This window comes from Petromyzon marinus, chromosome 36 (assembly GCF_048934315.1).
Source record: "Petromyzon marinus isolate PM22_M1 ecotype Great Lakes invasive population chromosome 36, UKy_Petmar_22M1.pri1.0, whole genome shotgun sequence".
NCBI classification, from domain to species: Eukaryota; Metazoa; Chordata; class Hyperoartia; order Petromyzontiformes; family Petromyzontidae; genus Petromyzon; species Petromyzon marinus.
In genome coordinates this window covers 6845538-6863764 of record NC_133702.1, presented here as the reverse complement: position 1 = coordinate 6863764, position 18227 = coordinate 6845538, and the positions used below count along the sequence as shown (strand labels likewise).

The 18227-nt window shown below is 44.1% G+C and overlaps 1 protein-coding gene across 12 annotated transcripts in view; it reads right to left on the bottom strand.

Moving 5' to 3' along the window:
- Positions 1 to 18227, bottom strand: part of LOC116949353 (voltage-dependent L-type calcium channel subunit alpha-1D) — a 226318-nt gene that overhangs the window by 86086 nt on the left and 122005 nt on the right. For 6 of the 12 annotated variants that reach the window (XM_032966575.2, XM_032966566.2, XM_032966569.2 and 3 more), the window contains exons 9-12: positions 13977 to 14149; positions 5620 to 5694; positions 3512 to 3599; positions 1550 to 1576 (exon numbers count right to left, since the gene is read on the bottom strand). In XM_032966575.2, the coding sequence (XP_032822466.1) occupies positions 1550 to 1576; positions 3512 to 3599; positions 5620 to 5694; positions 13977 to 14149 (363 nt within the window). The remainder of the gene's footprint in view (positions 1 to 1549; positions 1577 to 3511; positions 3600 to 5619; positions 5695 to 13976; positions 14150 to 18227) is intronic. The other 6 variants (XM_032966573.2, XM_076072065.1, XM_032966571.2 and 3 more) reach the window with 3 other exon arrangements.

Below are 18227 nucleotides of genomic sequence, written 5' to 3'. Positions count from 1 at the left end.
AACGCCTCCCATTCATGTGACAGCATCATGAAATCACAATTGGTTACGGGTTATAAACATATTGTGCCATCAAAAATCACTAAATATCACAACCCTGTTTGGAAGAGGAAGGCTTCACGTAATCAGCCTGACCATTTTTTGCACGAACAATTTCACAGTCTTTGAATAATTTTAGAGGCTTCAAAAACGTGGGAACTTTATTATCTTTGCAGAAGGGGTCATTCCAATGTTACAGCCTGACCCATGGATGCCAGGCTATTATCTGGGCATGCCCAATGCAAGAGGCGATGGCCGACGGTCAAGAATAATGACTGCAAAAGGATGGAACGCACCCGGGAATATTCCAACCGAGGAGACGGAGCACTGAAATAAATTGACGCGCAGGCGCAAGATGGATTGTTGCATCGCCGGATCATGAGTGATGGCAATGGGAGGCCTTCCTTGAGGTGGTGACGTAGCCCAGTGGTAGCGTGTTCGCCGCTTGTTGCAGAGGTCCAAAGTTTAAATCGGGCAGGCCACTCTGGTTAATACGGTGGGTGTATTAACCATAAATGAAGCGCTGTCTGCTTCATAGTGCATGTTAAAGATCCTGTGACGTAATTCAAAAGCAGTAGGCCATTGCGTACTGGAGTCATTGTAAAAAAAAAAATATTACCTGCAAATTACTTAATCATGCCTAATGATGACTTGCCTATCCAGGTAATCGATCTCAGGGTCACTGAGCCCTCTATGTGGTTGTAAACTATTAAATTAACTCTACAATTCAATCAAGCCTTTGTATTAATGATTAAAAAGCTAATAATTGTATTCATTTATTTCACCTTTTATTTAATGTTTTTTTCATTTATTAGCAATTTTTTTCTCATCAAATAACGCATTTCAAAGTCGTTTTTTTATGTAGATTATGTTTTTTTACAAGTGATATATCAATCGTGTTCTCAGTATCATGTCATGACATTAATCCCCACGCTATCAGAGAACAGCTCTGGAAGATGATGTCACATAACTACTTGGGAAGTCAATTTAAAAAGCCTCTTCATTCACTCTCAGGGTGCACTCCTTCCCTGTGCCACGAAAATAGTGTTTTCAGATCTCAAACTGATTTTGGTAAATAACCAGAGCTGGAATTTCACTAAATAAAGAGAAAACTAACTATCGAATGAGTTTTGCTTTAATTATCCCTGATCAAGCTGACATCATTGCTAACTGAAACCCAGATTTAAACCCAGCATCTCAATGTTTTCAGCATAGCGTTCTAATTTACGAGGCACCCAGACACCTATTTTCAAATCTTCCTCATAGCATTTTCAGAGTTTTGTTGTTTTAAATTTTAAAACGGCCTTTCATGAGTTATCGTGACAGACGCTCGCTCTGTAAACCTTGGTTGTTGTGATTTTACGCAAATAAAGTAACATGGGAATAAATGAGACACAACAAAACAAAGCGGGAGAGCGAGCAACATCCCTCTGCTTTCTGGCAATATAGAATCTTATCAACCACGTTGCTACACACACACATTGATGCATCATAAAAACCAGGTGCAACATACCTGAACTTTGACTTAGAAATTGCTAATCTGCAAGACAAAACAAAATGGAGACAATGGAAAAACAAAATGGCGTCTTAAAAAACCCAACAAACACGCACATAAGACTTTACACAATACTTAACAAACATCGCGCATAAAACACTGATGAGTATTAGCGGCTCAGGACGTACTGTGTGACATGTGTTGGACCGCAATAGGGGTGAAATAACAGCGCCTAATCCCATAAAGCCTAATCATAAAGCGTGGCGTTTTAATTAGGACAGAGGAGTTGCGGTAAGCTTGGGGGGAAAACTAAACCTGACACTCTCGTCTCCATTAATGAGAGCTCATTCATTTGTGGATACATTTTTGGACATCAATCATCACAACAACAACAAAACCCCCGAGCTAATTAAAGTATTAAAATATAAAACCAGAAACATTAAAATTAACTTTCATTAGAAATTTCAAATCTCTATACTCCTGTCCTGACTTTTAGGGAATATCAATTCTGTCACAAACCATTTATTTTACAACTGCCTTTACCTACCCGTATGTCTGCACCATCTGTCAATAACAATACTTTCCCAGTTGAAGGGTTTGGTCTTTTTGGCTTTTACATGTAGGTGGAATATATTTTGCATGTGGGTGGAAACCAGAGTACTCAAAGAAAACCCGTACATAACACACTATCTCTGCAACTCCACACACACACACACACACGTGAATATGATTCTCCACCAGCCCTTTAAGAAATGATGCTCTTCGTATAAGAAACAACATGACATCTTTATCAGGGTCAGTTTTTAAAGAACAGTTGGACTCATTGCTTGGACACAATGAATATAGGTGCTTTTAAGCTACACATAATACCTCATTATGAAATATATGCCACTGACTCATGATTAGGTTTATTTTGGATTACATGTTTTAACTATAATCCTACACCACCCGACAGAGCCAATCAAATCAAGTTGTCACGTCATGGGCAAATGTGATGACTGATTTGGTTTATCAGCAAACCGGAGGAGGAGGAGTGATGTTGAAAAGCAAGCAAGAGACCTCTGATTGAAAGCTTTCGTGACTGCAGTAATTCATATTCTTAGCTCTTTCGGTAAAGTCACGTTGAAGGGAAACAATATATTTTATTATTGTATTGTTTCCCTTCAACGTGACTTTACCGAAAGAGCTAAGAATATAAGTGACCTCTGGTGCACGTAATAGAATGCAGACATTTACTGCCCACTCTGGCACGTGAGTACAATGTTTGTCTCATGATAGTGAAACCGATATATTGAATCTCAGAGCTAGAATTCATCCAAATTAAGAGCAGAACAATTTTTAACAAGATATTAAAATGTGTTATAAATCGACATGCATCAAATCACATGTGTAGTAATGTATGTTTTTTTATTCATATATACTGTTTGTAAAGATTTCACGTGACTCATGGAGCTTCTATTTAGAGGCCGCTACATTCACCGTAACGTTAAAATATATTCTTTATTAGCATTGTGAGACTTAGTTGTGACAATTTATTGAATAAGGAAGAACAGGTTAATGTTATTTTCAGCGGGTGCCACCATATGAATTGTGGCTGCCTAGATCACACACGGAATGGGTTCCCTCTGGAAGGGAAAGGTGTGGAGGGCTGCACATGAGCTGCCAGCGACCGAATGACCGAATACTTTTAGGAGCTGGGGCGTCGCAAGTGAAGAGGCTAGATTGATGACGGCTGGCCAGGAACAGATGGCGATGTTTCTGTGTAACGCAACTGGCCATTAAGGTTTTGAACGTGACTCAGTGACAGACCGCTCAGCGCCTGCCACCGCAAACTCTCGGTCGCATCGCTTCCTCTCTCACGCGCGCATTTTCATCTCTCCTCCTCTCCCTTCTCACTCTCTTCTACATCATTCCACAGAAGGCTGGATCGCGGAGGCTGAGAGAGAAGAGTAGAACAGCACAACAAAGCGGAGGACTCACGCCAGGCGCACGCAGCAGCAGAGGGACTCGGCCTCGTGCCCTGTATTCTCCGTGTTGACGGAGTCGGCATCGCTGGCAGGGATGCTCGCTGTGGACACAAAGGAGTGGTGTTTGTTCGTGGGGAATTCTCCACTCGCGCATGCAATGCCACACGCCTCGCCCTGCACACCGCTTCTGAACGAGATCGCCTGGCAATCGTGTGCCGCAATCACAACTTCATGTCATTAAAATCGGTTTCGTCAATCGCCTATGCGTACGGAATTATTTTAATCGGATTCAGTGACGTGACCGTAATAGTGTTTTGATATAACTTTCTAATTATTCTGTAGCCTATGTTGCCAGTGTGATTTTTTAAGGGAAATACATTTTGTGTCAATGCAGCTACTTTGTAAATGTTTCCTAAATACAGCTGTCACTGAATTGTCGCTTATTTTGCTACATTTCATTCGTCTATACACCCTCTTAAAACATAAATGATAAACAGCTCACTGCTCTTCCAATGTGCAGTTGTGCAAGGATTTCTTCCTTTGATTACGTGATATGTGTGCCATCTAGTGGCATGATCTGTATAAAAAAAAATTGCACGAGCATCAGGATCGTGCCCCATTTACCACATTTTTTTACCAAAATTGCAGTGACATAGGTTGCAGAATTATTAAAACGCTTTACTTAATGAAACACTCTTATTTGCAAAGGCTCTAACTTATTTATACAATTCGTCACGTGCATTTCAACATTTTAGCTCGGACTCCTTGTTAAAGGTTTTCAGAAAATTAGGACAATATGAATAACAAAAAAAACTCAACGCATTTTTCAATAAGACTACCTTAAAATGAAAAGCAGATTAGAGGCAATGTTTTCCAAAATGTCACCTTATTACGTACTTTTACTTTTTAGACCACACAGTGTTGTTAACGAACGCATTTGAGTTTATTTCGTTTTTTTTGTGTGTGTGCGTGTGCACCACGGCCAATGTAGGAGCAGCAACATCACCAAATAAGATGAAAATATATTTCTATCTGCAGGCGACAGACGAACGCGAATGCACTTTTGCTCGCCGAATTGTGCGTCGCCAATTTCTCCGAAAGAATTTGCACCGAGTGTAATTTTTATCTGGTGTTGACCCCCCCCTCCCCTCCACCAACGTGCAGATTAGCAATTCAGCTATTAAATATTTACATTGCCGTGGATGAGGAATTATTCAGAAGTGCTCACCAGGCTGGTACACGTGCATTACCGTCATACATAACACTGACTGAGGCATTTACTGATAAAAACATTAAAATTTAAAACAATCTTAGTTTAACTCAATGATAAATAATCCACCAGTTTGTGGAAAAAAAAACATAAAACAAGTTAAAGTGGACCAAGTATATTTCTATTATAAAATAATTCTACATATTTCGCCGTAACACAATTTTAAGTTTATGCGAATTTACTGCAGCAATTTCCATATAAATGTAATATCTCCCTTTTTGTAACACATTTTACACATTAAGCAACAAGCCTTATGCTCCACATAACATTTTCATATTTTAATTTACACTAACATCGAAACAGCAGAACAAAATAAAACCTCACGCAATAGAAGAACACACAAAAACAAAATTCAAGCCAATAAGCGTCAATCAAAGGCCATTTGTAAGTATTTTTTGAAAAACTGACAACAGCACACGTCAGAAATGAGAAAGTGATTTAATCACACGTTGGAAAATGGACTTTCCTGCCCCAGAAGAAGATCAAATGTTCTATTCAAACTGCACATGCTGAGTTTGAATGGACAAGGCAACATTTAGCTGTGATCGGAGTATTTATCTCCAAATGGAACTGAAAGGCAGGCAAGCCAATATATAATATCTCTGGATTAAAAGCACCAGGTTCCATTGCAGTGAAAGAGGACAGAAGAGACATGGCACTTGAGACAGAACAGAATGATAAACGCTCACAGCAGACAGAGCAAAACACAAACCGCCCTATATATATAAACCACATGCACATACCGTATAAGGCTAAGCACTGCATACACAGTATGTATGCGTGTACATATATGAGGGCAATGCATGCAAGGACAAAGACAGAGGCCACACAGGAAGATGCTACAACATTACCATGGGTCTCATTGGAGTGGCTAAACCAAGCAAACCTTCCCTTCTTCTTATCGGTCAGATCGGCCAATGTTATCCCTTCAAAGGGATACTCAGGGTTAGTCCATGTGGGGGAGACAGACACAGGACATCGACAACACGAGGCAACAATCAAGCTCTATCGAAGCGAATCGTTACCGGATACAGCAACGCACCGTGGGTTCCGTGAGACCGCAGTATTTGGCACCTTTCCCACCATTTCCCTAAACAGCCGATCCACTTAGAGATGGACTTAATCGTTTAGACCCGGGGGTGGGGTAACCGCTTCCGTACAGAGGGCCTCGGTTGCAAAGGGCAAAAGTGGAGCACCGCAATTGCTTGCTTAGGCCACTGCTGGCGGAGAGGAAGACCTAGCGAGCTCACTCCAGAATATGATTGCCTACTCTTGCAAGTTGACCAAATATCTTGGAAGAGGTGGGAGTATCCACATTGTTGTTACCTCGTGACAAAGGACATGTCAATTCGCTATCTGTGGGTGTACCCATTTACACTTCTGCGTGCACAGAGGTGGGTTGGTGTTGAAGAGGTTTGCACCACTGTTTCAACTGAAGTCTGAAAAGGACATTTAAAATATCTTGTGCGGGCCATACTTTAAAACACACCTCAGGCACTTTTGCCGCTGCAAGAGACCCTCCAAGTGGCAGAAGTGACTGAGGGCGCTACACTGAGAGCGTTAAAGTAGTCTCCGTTAGTTTCAGTGATGTTTTTTTTTTAATGTGGTGGGCCATTTCGATTTGGCAGGCTTCATGTGGCCACGGGCTTATTTAAATTGAGTCACGGACCTTATTCGGCCTCCTAGCTGTAGGTTCCCCACCCCTGGTTTCGGCTAATGGCCGACGTTGATAAATACAAATTCCACTGGCTTACGCTGAGAACTGCTGGAAGTTTGAGAAGTTAATAAACATTTTCACAGCAGATGGCCAGTCACTTCGCCACGCAGCTGCTGCTGGGAATGTTAATAAGTGTGGCTGGCCCGCTGGAAATTCGTACGCGCTGCTTTCAACCAGTTTTTTTTGTTTGTTTCTAAAGGTAGGGCTCAATTTGATGTCTTAGAATTTTAGGAAAATTGGTTTTGTTTGCCAAATACTCTTTCGATGGTCCTGGAAACACTGACAACCGGTGGTGACACGTAGGGTCATTCACGTAGGGTCATTCAAGGCAGCACGCAACATGAACCACAAATCAAACGGTGCCTACACGCCGCACCACACACAACGCACACCGTGAAATCAACAACACAGATGAGAACGATGAAAAACCAAAAATAAAGCACACCGGCGCTGAAATATACGATCACCAGAACTGAACGATTTGGCAATGTTTTTACTTTTTTCATTTTGAAGAAACGTTATTTAAGAATATTATATATACAATGAGGCGACAGCATGATTTTCCATTAATCAATGAAGTCAATATTTAGTGCCCATCTGCAATAATTATTGTCGCAATCATCGTCATCAGCCATGACCAATCCACTGCTGTATGAAGGCCTCCCTAGGCACGTCCGCCTCCTACAATCCTGCGATGTAATAAAGATAAAGACCCCACCCCCCGTGTAGCCTTTACACACTATTGGGGTCAGTGCTGTTAGCGAGCACTAATGAAGGCCGACACTGCACACGAGATAGATGGTGTGTAAGCCAACTCTACGCTCGGCCGCCTTTGTCTCCCATAATGGCGACGTTTAACTCATCCCACCAGCTACTCTTTTGAGGCCGAGTCGACCTAGGGGAGGCCCAGTACCGGTTCAGAACCGCGATGTTAACCACCTACACACGGAGGCGATGCCATCGCTCCGGCTCCTTGGCGGCCACTGTTATAATTGTCTCGCGGCGCCTGCTGCGAAGTTGACCGGTTGATTTGGCACAAAATGTACAGGCGGTTGGTCACTTTCACGAAGAGGCGCGGTGCCCTTGAAATAATTATAATAATAACAACCAAAAATGAGTCAGACCCTGCAAATTTAAATCCGTGACCAAATCACGCCATTTATCCACCCTCTTCCTCTGCCACGCGCTCACTCGTTAATTGGCAAACTTTGAAAGGGGTAGTGGGGGAGGGTCTGGTGTCGAAGCAGTGGACCGTGTCACCCACGCACGCCACCATCCCCACAGCCCTTCAGGTATCCCGGGCAAGCTGGCCAATAAACGAGCGTGCCGCCCTGCGCTCCCGAGTGATTTTCCCCACTTAAAAGCTCCACTGGGCCCGCCGCCAGTCTCGATGGGGGCCGAGGGTGGTGGTGGTCACGTGCCGCGAGCTGCGCGTGTCCGTTCGAGCGAGTTAAGTGGCTCGATCCACGCGCTTGGGAGACGGCAGAGTCCGCGCGTGAACTGTCGCCCGTGCGCGTGCGTGCTCGCGGTACGGGGGTGGTGGGGATGGTCGGCATTGGCGATTGCCAACGCCGGCTCAATATATATACTGTATGCGTGTACGTCGAACTTCTTTCGCGCCGTACGTAGCCGACCGTGCTCATGTCGCTGGTGCGGCTGTGAGTGGAACTTCCCAGGCACCCGTTTTCGAACCGATGTCCCGGTCACCCCATCCCCACATTCCCACCCATGCTGTGCCCCCCTCCCCCCGTCCATAAATGACGTCACGCGATTTTGGACAATTCCCCTCCCCCCTCCCTTCGTCACACGGCGTCACAAAAAGTCAGACCCCCCCCCCTCAAATATGACGTCACAAAGCTCTGCCCCCCCCCCCCGAAACAAATATAAAACATGCTTCAAATCGTGATTTAAAGCTTTTGTGACTGCAGTAATTCATATTCTTAGCTCTTTCGGTAAAATCACGTTGAAGGAAAACAATAAAATAATAAAATATATGTTTTATATATAGATTATATATATTATTTAGCTCTTTCGGTAAAATCACGTTGAAGGGAAACAATAAAATAATATATAAAACATATATTTTATTATTTTATTGTTTCCCTTCAACGTGACTTTACCGAAAGAGCTAAGAATATGCTTCAAATCGCTTTAAACTATTGTCATTGCAGTGCGTATTTAATGTGGCGTTGCACTCTGATGTTGTAGGAGAACACATTTATTTAAAAGTATATTTAATTAAGTAAAACGTGTTGTCTATATTTATTTAAAGTTGCGCATTTGGATGTGACGTCACATTTCTCAACCCAACCCCCCCTTCGTCACACATCGTCACAAAAGCCTGACCCCCCCCCCCTAGGGTGCGTGACGTCATTTATGGACGGCCCCTTAGCCCACCACATGCAACCTGTTAACCAACTCACTGGTGCACCCAATTATTATATTCCGGAGAAAACGACGAACACGACTGGCTAGGTTTGCCCAGCTGTTGCGTTGTACAGCAGCTGCCCGTTATTTCAAGCCACTGGTGCATTAACTCCATTTCCTGAAGAAGACGAAGAAGCAGCAGCAGCCCCTGGCGGGAGGAGCGAAACGTCGGGCATCGTGCAGAACAAACACGCGGGTACAATGCGAAAACCACGTAATAAATATTAATCGGAGAGGCTAGAATAACAAATGTGTGAAAAGTATAGAACGCCGTGTTCTCCACGCACACACATCGCAAGTCACTGGAGTGAAGTTACTGCACTTTCACGCTGATAAATGTTTGATTGAACGCGCGCCGCTGCTAACCATCAAAGAACCGCACATGCAGCCCGAGACACTGGCTTTAGAAACCCAGCGCAGGAAACAATTTCCGCGTGTGCAGCAGGGCAGATTCATCATTCAGAGGCCCTCCGCAAACGACATCTACGATTGAATTACATTCACTTAAAAAACTTTGACCCACGATGTAACTTTGAGCGGCGACGTGACCCCTGTGACGGAGCGTGTTCGTCGCTTGTTGCGGAGGTGCACGGTTCAAATCCACCGGCCGCCCTGGTTATTACTGCGCGTACGTATTAGCAATGATAACACGTGCCACTTCCGTGGCAACGTGTTTCAAGAGCAGGCCATTGCGTGGCAACGTCATGGTCCAACTTTGCCAAGATTTTGTCTGACTTATTTCGAAGTGCAGTCTGTTCTCCTCCAACGCGTGTTTTCATAACGCGATTTGGATATAACACGGTGAATGTATGAGGGAACACGTTTTTTTGTTATATATATAACGCAGATGGGAATTGGATATAGCGCGATTGAGTGAACAGAACTACATCGTGCGAGGAGCAATAAGCGGTTGTAGGGTTGCCTCGAGGTGGCATTGCACAAGGTGGGATGCTGCTGGATGGTTCTAGATGCTACCCACGCACCTGAGTCTTTGTTCAGCCTGCATACGCATTCCATCTGTTATATTTATTCTACCGAGATTTTCCATAACGCGGTGTTCTTCAGGAACGCAACTACCACGTTATAGAACAGACTGTAGTTTTTTTTTTTAAACTAGGCTTATAATTATTTACCCCACACTCCCCTCTTATATCCCTGTCATAATTTGCTTCATGAATCACATTTTTTTAAGCAAAAGTGTATGGTGGATTGCAGCATCCTTAACCTCGAGTGGTTGCAGGGATCGCACTAACTACTTACATACAGCATATACAAATACAACATTGATAATCTTACTATGCATGGTTTAATGCATGCAACTTGGCCATAAGAATCGCTATTTATAAATCGATACGCAAATACGTTTAATGAAAGTCCCAGGCATTAATGTAATACGAACAATGTAAGAAGGTTACACAATGTATGTGATCCCCGCATGATCAAGTCTGACCAATGCTTTTCAAGAGATGTTTTAAGTCTAATTTTAACAAATGCCAAAGTATCTTTAATAAGTCATGAGAGGCGAGACAGCTGTGTATACCGATTACTTCTGTTGACGAATCTGTCAATTTTACTGTACTTTAATCAAGCCAGACATGCATTTGCAGCTATGAACCAAAACTACGCACAAGAGGGCTATTTTTGTGTACGCTAGGAATGTGGGTGAGATGCAGAATGATTTGAGATGCACTCCTGCTGCAGACTGAACAACATTTCATTGCAATGTAAATGCGTGGCTACAGTTTATGGAATTCTTAAAATAGCATTGCCTCTTCACCCATAATCATCATCCCAAGCCATGATCCATCCACTTCCGGGGTGAAGGCCTCCCCAAAACCGCCACAATATCTCATGATCCTGCGATGCGAAAAATCCACCTGCAAACGAGAGGATGTCACCGTTCTCGGACACGTTCCATCCGTTTGGCTGCCACTCCGTGAATGCATTTGACCATCAGTCAACATTCCTGCAAGTGACATGCCCTGCCCGAGCCCAGTTATTGTTCTAAACAGTTTGAATGCCGTCTTATAACCTGCGTACTTTGATCCGCATAGTTCATTCCTTCACCTCATGTAATTCCAAGCATGAAATCTGAGTGTGCGGACAACATGAGTGGTATCTGCACTTTGTCGTGGGTTTCTCCTAGGACAACTGAAACATAAACGGGTAACTGGCACAGCATGCGAAGATCAGCAATGAGGAGAAAGAGGTGGCTAGGCATCGTGTTGGCCACACCACCATCATGTGCACTGTGCTGGCCTTAATAGGTGCTTCGCTAAATGCATTTGCCCCAACAGTAGATAGAGCCTTGCTGTACACAATGTGTAGGCCAGTCAGTTTCTGCATATGCTACCAGAGCATGTTTGTTTGAATGTTTTGCCACAAGTATGTGTTTATTTATTGCCAGCAAGCGTAAAAACCTATTCTTATTTTTCATACTTTGTACACATGATCTTTGTCAGCCGATGTTGGGATGACGAAGACTGACATTTTTCAGACCTTTCATATATATATAAAAAAAACTAAATGAAGAAAACCACACCGTCGGTGGCACACGTGATCGAACAAAATGTATCAACTAACGGGGGCGCATCATCGATCGCGATACTTTCCTCGCGAAACTAACGGACATCACCCGCGAGGATCCTGCCCCCCCCTACCGTGAAGGCCCATCGCACGACACGCGATTACAACAATACGCACGCGCTCGGTGCCAGAGACGTGAGCGATACAAGGTAACGCCACTGTTGACCACGAGTGGAGCTCAATTAATTGATTTTTTTTCTTTTCTTCAGCCAGTCTTCAGGCCAGGGCGCGTGAGAGTTGCGGTTCAATTGACGCGTGCATTGTCGAGGCACAAAGCTTTCCACTCCTAACCGCTCGTCTTCGTGTTTTTCGACTGAAGTTTCACAGCGACCGAAGGCTTCCGCCCTCCGTGATGTTGTGACTTCCCTTCCGCAGCAGACACTCTGTGGGCGTGTCACGCGCACAGATGGCCTTTTGTTGTCCATCTTTTGTCACTGCATGACCTATAACCGAAGCGTGAGGGTTACGGGTTTGGTGTTTTCGTTTTTATTTATTCACCACGCTGGTCAGTACGGGTTGCTGAAGGTCGAGAGCATAGTTGTGCCTGCGTATAAGTAGATTACAACAATCGATGCTGCTGCAGTGTCCTCTGCTGCCCACCCCATAGCCCACAAGCCCTAATAACAACCTATTTGTGCATGGTGGTCACCCATCCAGATACCAACGTTCTGACCCACTCCTACTGGACAGCTTTGAAAAAGAGCTTTGTAGCCCATCGGATTTCCTCGAGTATAAATAAAGATTCTGATAAAAATATATATATTCTGATAGCTTTTGAGATCTCACCATATTACCAGGAATAAATCCCAATATTGTTAGACCTTGGATAAAAACAATAATGTAGTTGTTTAATAATATCAAACTGATGATAATGGGGTGCAACGTGTTCCTGAAAACAGTAGCCAAGAGATATTAACGCAAACTAAAAGTAGCATTATTCTAAGAACCACTCTTTTAAACTTGACAGTCTTTGCAAGGCACCGCATTGTCAAATGCTGGATGCAAGTATGAATCTCAATCTCCGAGGGATTGTCTCCCTGTGGACATGACAAGAAGCTTCCCCACACAATGACGACTTGGATTGTCTCATTTCTATGTAAATTTTGGTTATAAACTGCGGGAAAGGAACGTTGTTTTTCCTAGCCTCAAGACAAACCAGAGAGGATTTTGAAAACCCGCATGATCTGATTTCAGTACCGAAATAATTATTGCCGCACTCATTTGAATTACCTTCACCCGAGTACCCTAATTAACTCAATTAGTTAGCTAAATTAAATTTTAGTTGTACACGTGCACCTGCTGTTTAGATCGATGGGGTTTTTGGGTCTTATTAGAGGAATATTCAGCCTCAGTTGAGAAATAACGTAGCCTCAAATGAACTGTTGCGGATATTATTTAAACTTGGAAGGTGTATGCCATTACACGATGTACAATTGCCTGCTCTTATGCATTATTTTCCTTGGCCTTTAATGTCCATTGTATAGCCAACGGCAGAACAGGGATCATTTTGTTTCGAATGCTGTCAACTGTGGCTACAAAGCATTAATGCACTGGCTCTGTCTGTCATGTCCGTCTGGAACAGCGAGGGGGAAGGGCACGTCACTATAACTGGACATTTGTAGAAAAGTGCTTCATAGCTCATCGGATTCCCCTAGTACGAATACAAATCCTGATTCTAACTATGCCTTACGTTAAAATGATCCAATACGAACCAAACTCTCGAATAAAAAAGGTGCGTTGGTATGGGACATGTACTCGACTGAAAGCCGGTTAGATGTATCAAAGTGTTGGCCGAGAAACGTGGGAGACACAAAGCAGAGCAAAAAGTGCTCATTGCAAATGAGCAAACGCGTTTTGCTCCAACAGCTACCCCCATCAACTTCAATCCCGAGTAAAATATTTTTTCATAACAAACACATGTTGGAGAGCGTTACATATTCCACGCAGAAATATACATAGCATGTCTTTTGATTTAAAGCTTTCGTGACTGCAGTAATTCATATTCTTAGTTTTTTCGGTAAAGTCACGTTGAAGGGAAACAACAAAATAATAAAATATATATAAAACAATAAAAAATTCTCACGACGTTACATTTATGGTCGAAACGTCGTGAGAATTTTTTTTATTGTTTTATATATATTTTATTATTTAGTTCTTTCCCTTCAACGTGACTTTACCGAAAAAACTAAGATTATAGCATGTCTTATTTCGATGAATCAGGAGCTTTGTTAATAGTGTACTAGATCAGTATGGCACATTTCTGGCAATCTTAGGACATTTTTTGAGGATGTAGGGAGGCCGTGGTTGGTACGGGGGGAGGAAGAGGGCAACAGGGGGAGAAAGTGGGGTCAGGTCAGATGAGGGTGTGGAGGTTTTGCGGTTCATACCACTGAGAACAAATGCGATGGGTTCCGCGCAAACAGGAAAGGTCACAGATAACGAAAGGTCACGACTGCCGTGTGCCGCTTGGGGACGTACTGCTGCGTGGCTTTCCATCCCCGCCTGTCTCGTCCTCGTTTTCCGGATCGATGTCCTCGGCCTGCATGATCCAGTCCAGGTAACCCTTGAGGTCTTCCTCCAGCTGCTGTTTCTCCCGCAGCTTCTGGAAGTCTCCGCGAGCCTTGGCCTTCTCTCGCTCTTTGGAGAACTCTCTGTTTCGTTACGGGACACAGGCGGGAGGAGAGGCGAAGGAGGGAGGCTGAACGTCTGTAAGGCTCTGCCGACGTCGCTCCTCAATCATCCTCAGCCTGTGATTTGTTTTCGTTTGAGACCTCAGAGATGATGCGTCACAGATGGCAGCACGATCGATTGCCCCTGAATGCTTTCCCGTAGCCGAAATTCCCTGCCAAATCATTCTAAGCATTGGGCCAACAAATTATATTACAGCTGCTCTAAAGCAGAGAAACCACGCCAAGCAATTAAAGCCATTGGAATCAATTACACTCTTTGCAGTAGTTTCATTGTAAAATATTACAAATGCCAAGAAAAGTGGAAGTCTATCGGCATTCAATTGAATTTCAAGGGTACTCATAAAAAAACTACAAAATTGCTCTCCTGCATTATTTTTTTCCCCCATGAAAGAGTTTAATTGCGTCACAATCACCCCGTGTATCTTTGAACGTAACGAGCCACTTGGAAGGCGATGGTTTAGTGGTCACCGATTTTTTTGTCCAATCAATTTTGTATCAGGCTTTGCTCATCACCGGTAGCAAATGGGCAGCCAACCATTGATTCCTCATTCCACTGTTTGTCACGCTGCTAAATCACAGGCCACACTGGAGGCCACAATGCATTTCACCGTTTGATTTTGATTTACAATTATTGTTTTTTATTCTCATGTTCAATAATAAAAGCAACAATGTCATTCGTAATAAAGTTACACGTACATTTTTGGCGGAGCAGTGGCGACGGTGCTTAGTGCACTGTGTTATGAATCTGGCAACCCAAGTTCAATTCCTGGCCAGGGCCAACATCAGGGATGGGTGATATCAGAATCTGTCCCACCCACTCAATCCTTCAGCAACCTGTGCTGACTAGCGTGGCGAAGTCTGGTAAATAATCCCACGGATGACATGGCACAGGAAGGCCTTCGTCCATTCATGGAATGAGAAAGGATGGAATTTGTTTAATGTAAATAACATTTTTAATATGTTTAGAATGCCCATTAAATAGTTTAAATGGTTTCCTGCTCAATTTAGCACAGGGCGTCATTTGTCTCAAATTTAACATCAAAGCCAGTGGTGGAAATTCCACATTTCTAAGGTGGTTCCCATTCATCGACCTGCCTGTTCAGGGTTTGAACTTGAAACTTTCTGATTGCAAGCCACGCATTCAACCATTGCACCACTCTCCCCCAACCCCCCCCCCCCCCCCCCAGATTGCATTAGGCTTTAAGTTGACAGCCAGAAATAGAGCTAAGTTTTATCTTTTAATTCAAGGTCAAATTAATGAATTAATTATCTTAGAAAGCACAGAGTATATCTGACAGTGTGTACTGCCTGCATGCTGAGAATAACGATTATGTGATTAGAGTTGCCTTTCAACACTAAACTTATTAGTGCCTGTGCGTTTTCATTAGGGCGACAATAAATTTACGAAATATTTCAAATTATTTGTGGGTCAACTAAAGTTGGACGAGATTCGCATACGGCTCCATAGTAAACCGACACAATGCTTTATTGTGCACCAGTGAACCGTAATTAACTCAGACGTTGGCACAACGACGAGTAATAATAACCAGATAATTTATACCTGATGAAAAACACCGCTCCGTGTAAACTTCAAAACCTCATGTAATTTAAAAATAAAGAGTAATAACTTCATTATTTGTCTCGACTGTGCACGTTATTTAAATAAGTAGTGTGCACCGTCGAGAAAAAAACACATTTATGCCAGGGCCAGATTGGCAGCATTGCAGATTTACTGCAACATTAGATGTTGTGTCTCTTGTGTGTGGGTGCATGCATGTGATCTCGGGCCACCACATTATGGTTGCTAATGCATTTTCATAAAAATTGAAACGACCTGCATCAGAATCAAGGCTGTTCATCGTGCGTCTGGCAGCATAAGAAACTTGTTCACCCTCAAAAAATGTCAACAGTTTGGAGCCAGACTGCCCGGTTTTGGTGGGCCTGGCAAGCGATCAGAAGTTGTGAAATGTTGTCCTTCCTTACATTGAGCCATCGAGGCATTTTGTACTTGTATATAAGCACTGTTTTCCAAGGGTATTTCGATACATTTGGTTTATTTTGGTTGGGTAGATGTCCACAGTAGACTTGCACGCTGAGCATTGCTGCCATTATTATTGACATTATTTTTACCTTTGTGTTATTATATTTCTTAATCAAGGTGAGTACATCACCCTTTTCTTGCGAGTTCGCCTAAAAATAACTTTCCTACCCCCCCCACACACACACCCTGGTGCACAATCGCGGAGAAAGTGATAGGCGGCTCGCAATGTCGCGGTCAGCTGCCACTTTGTCCGCTTCACACTTCCCATCACAAAACCGATCGTTCGCTGGGGGGGGGAGGGAGGGGGGGTTTCAAAGAGATTCCCCCTCACCGCCCCCCCCCCCAGCTGGCCATTTAACAAAGCGCCTCGGCACAAGACACCGGCAAAACCATACGGCGGCGTGGATGGGCTTTGTCCTCAAGGGGCCGTCCATAAATGACGTCACGCGATTTTGGACGATTTTTGACCCCCGCCCCCTCGTCACACGGCGTCACAAAAAGTCAGACCCCCCTCAAATATGACGTCACAAAGCTCTGTCCACCCCCCCCCCCAAAAAAAACATATAAAACATGCTTCAAATCGCTTTAAACTATTGTCATTGTAGTGTGTATTTAATGTGGCGCTGCACTCTGATGTTGTAGGAGAAAACATTTATTAAAAAGTCTATTTAATTAAGTAGAACGTGTTGTCTATATTTATTTAAAGTTGCGCATTTTGATGTGACGTCACATTTCTCAAACCCCCCCCCCACCCTCGTCACACATCGTCACAAATGTCTGACCCCCCCCCACCCACCCCCCCAGGTGCGTGACGTCATTTATGGACGGCCCTCCAAGCACACGCGATGGAAGACGAACAATGAGCCAAGGGTGTCAGGGGGTTGGGGAGGAAGAGGGCAAGGCAGCAGGGGGGCTCTAACAAGTACCGCACGGGGCTTACGGGCGACGTGGCACGTGGCGCTTCACGGTGATCCGGGGGTGTGACGGGATCGGGCGAGACGCCTCTGGGCTCTATACTCGGACCGCTTCTGGGGGACCCGCGGACCTTAACGCGGCGCGCGAGCGCGCAGAGCCAGTGCCGACTACACGAGAGGCAGAAACTGCGCCCGTTGGGTGCCGATTGACGGGGAGCCGCGGTTTGTAATGCGAGCGCAGCCGGACTCGGCGTTCCCTCTGAGTGGCTCCCATCCCGACAGAGGATTTCACTTTTTTTTGTCAGTGCTGATGGCACCCACCGGGCTGAAATCGCACGGGAGATATAAATTGCAGACATATGCTGTGGTCTTCAGCCACAGTCAGGTCGCACCTTTTACGACAACAAGGCTTCTAACATCAGCAAAATAAGCCCGAGAACGGCTCTGGATTAACACAGAGGACACTCTGCAAGTGGGATCTAATAGCAGTAACACTTTAACTTATGTATCAAGGAAACTATCGTTCTCTGTATTTAATGGAGCCCTGCGTTGGGATGTTCGGCCAATTGCAGTAACAAGTAGTTTGCGTTTTGGAGGAAACTGGAGTACCTGCAAAACCCCCACACACACGAGGGAACTAACACTGTAAGCTCCCTATAGATGGGTTCATTAATCCCTTTGCTGTACTACCATCTCACCTGGCCGCACAGGTTTTATTATAATAATTTAGCACTTGTAATGCGCAGGGTTTATGTTAACTCTTAAAGAGAGAGAGAATGATTCAGAGGCGCGGAACACCACAGCCAAGTGGGAAGGCAAACAGAAACAGGCAACAATAAATTGCCTCAGCTCTGCGATCCTACATTGGGATGTTTGGACAACTCACATCTACATGATCAACGAACGCACGGCTCCAGAGCACCTATCATTGCTGAGGACACTTGGAGAGTCTGGAATTGCCATTGGTCTTTGTGGCGTGGGCATCGGTCTGATACTCGCCACAACATATTCAGCATGAAGCTCCACGTGCCAGCCAAACAGAGAAGCGCCATTCGTCATGCAAGACTTATTTTTTGCTTTATAT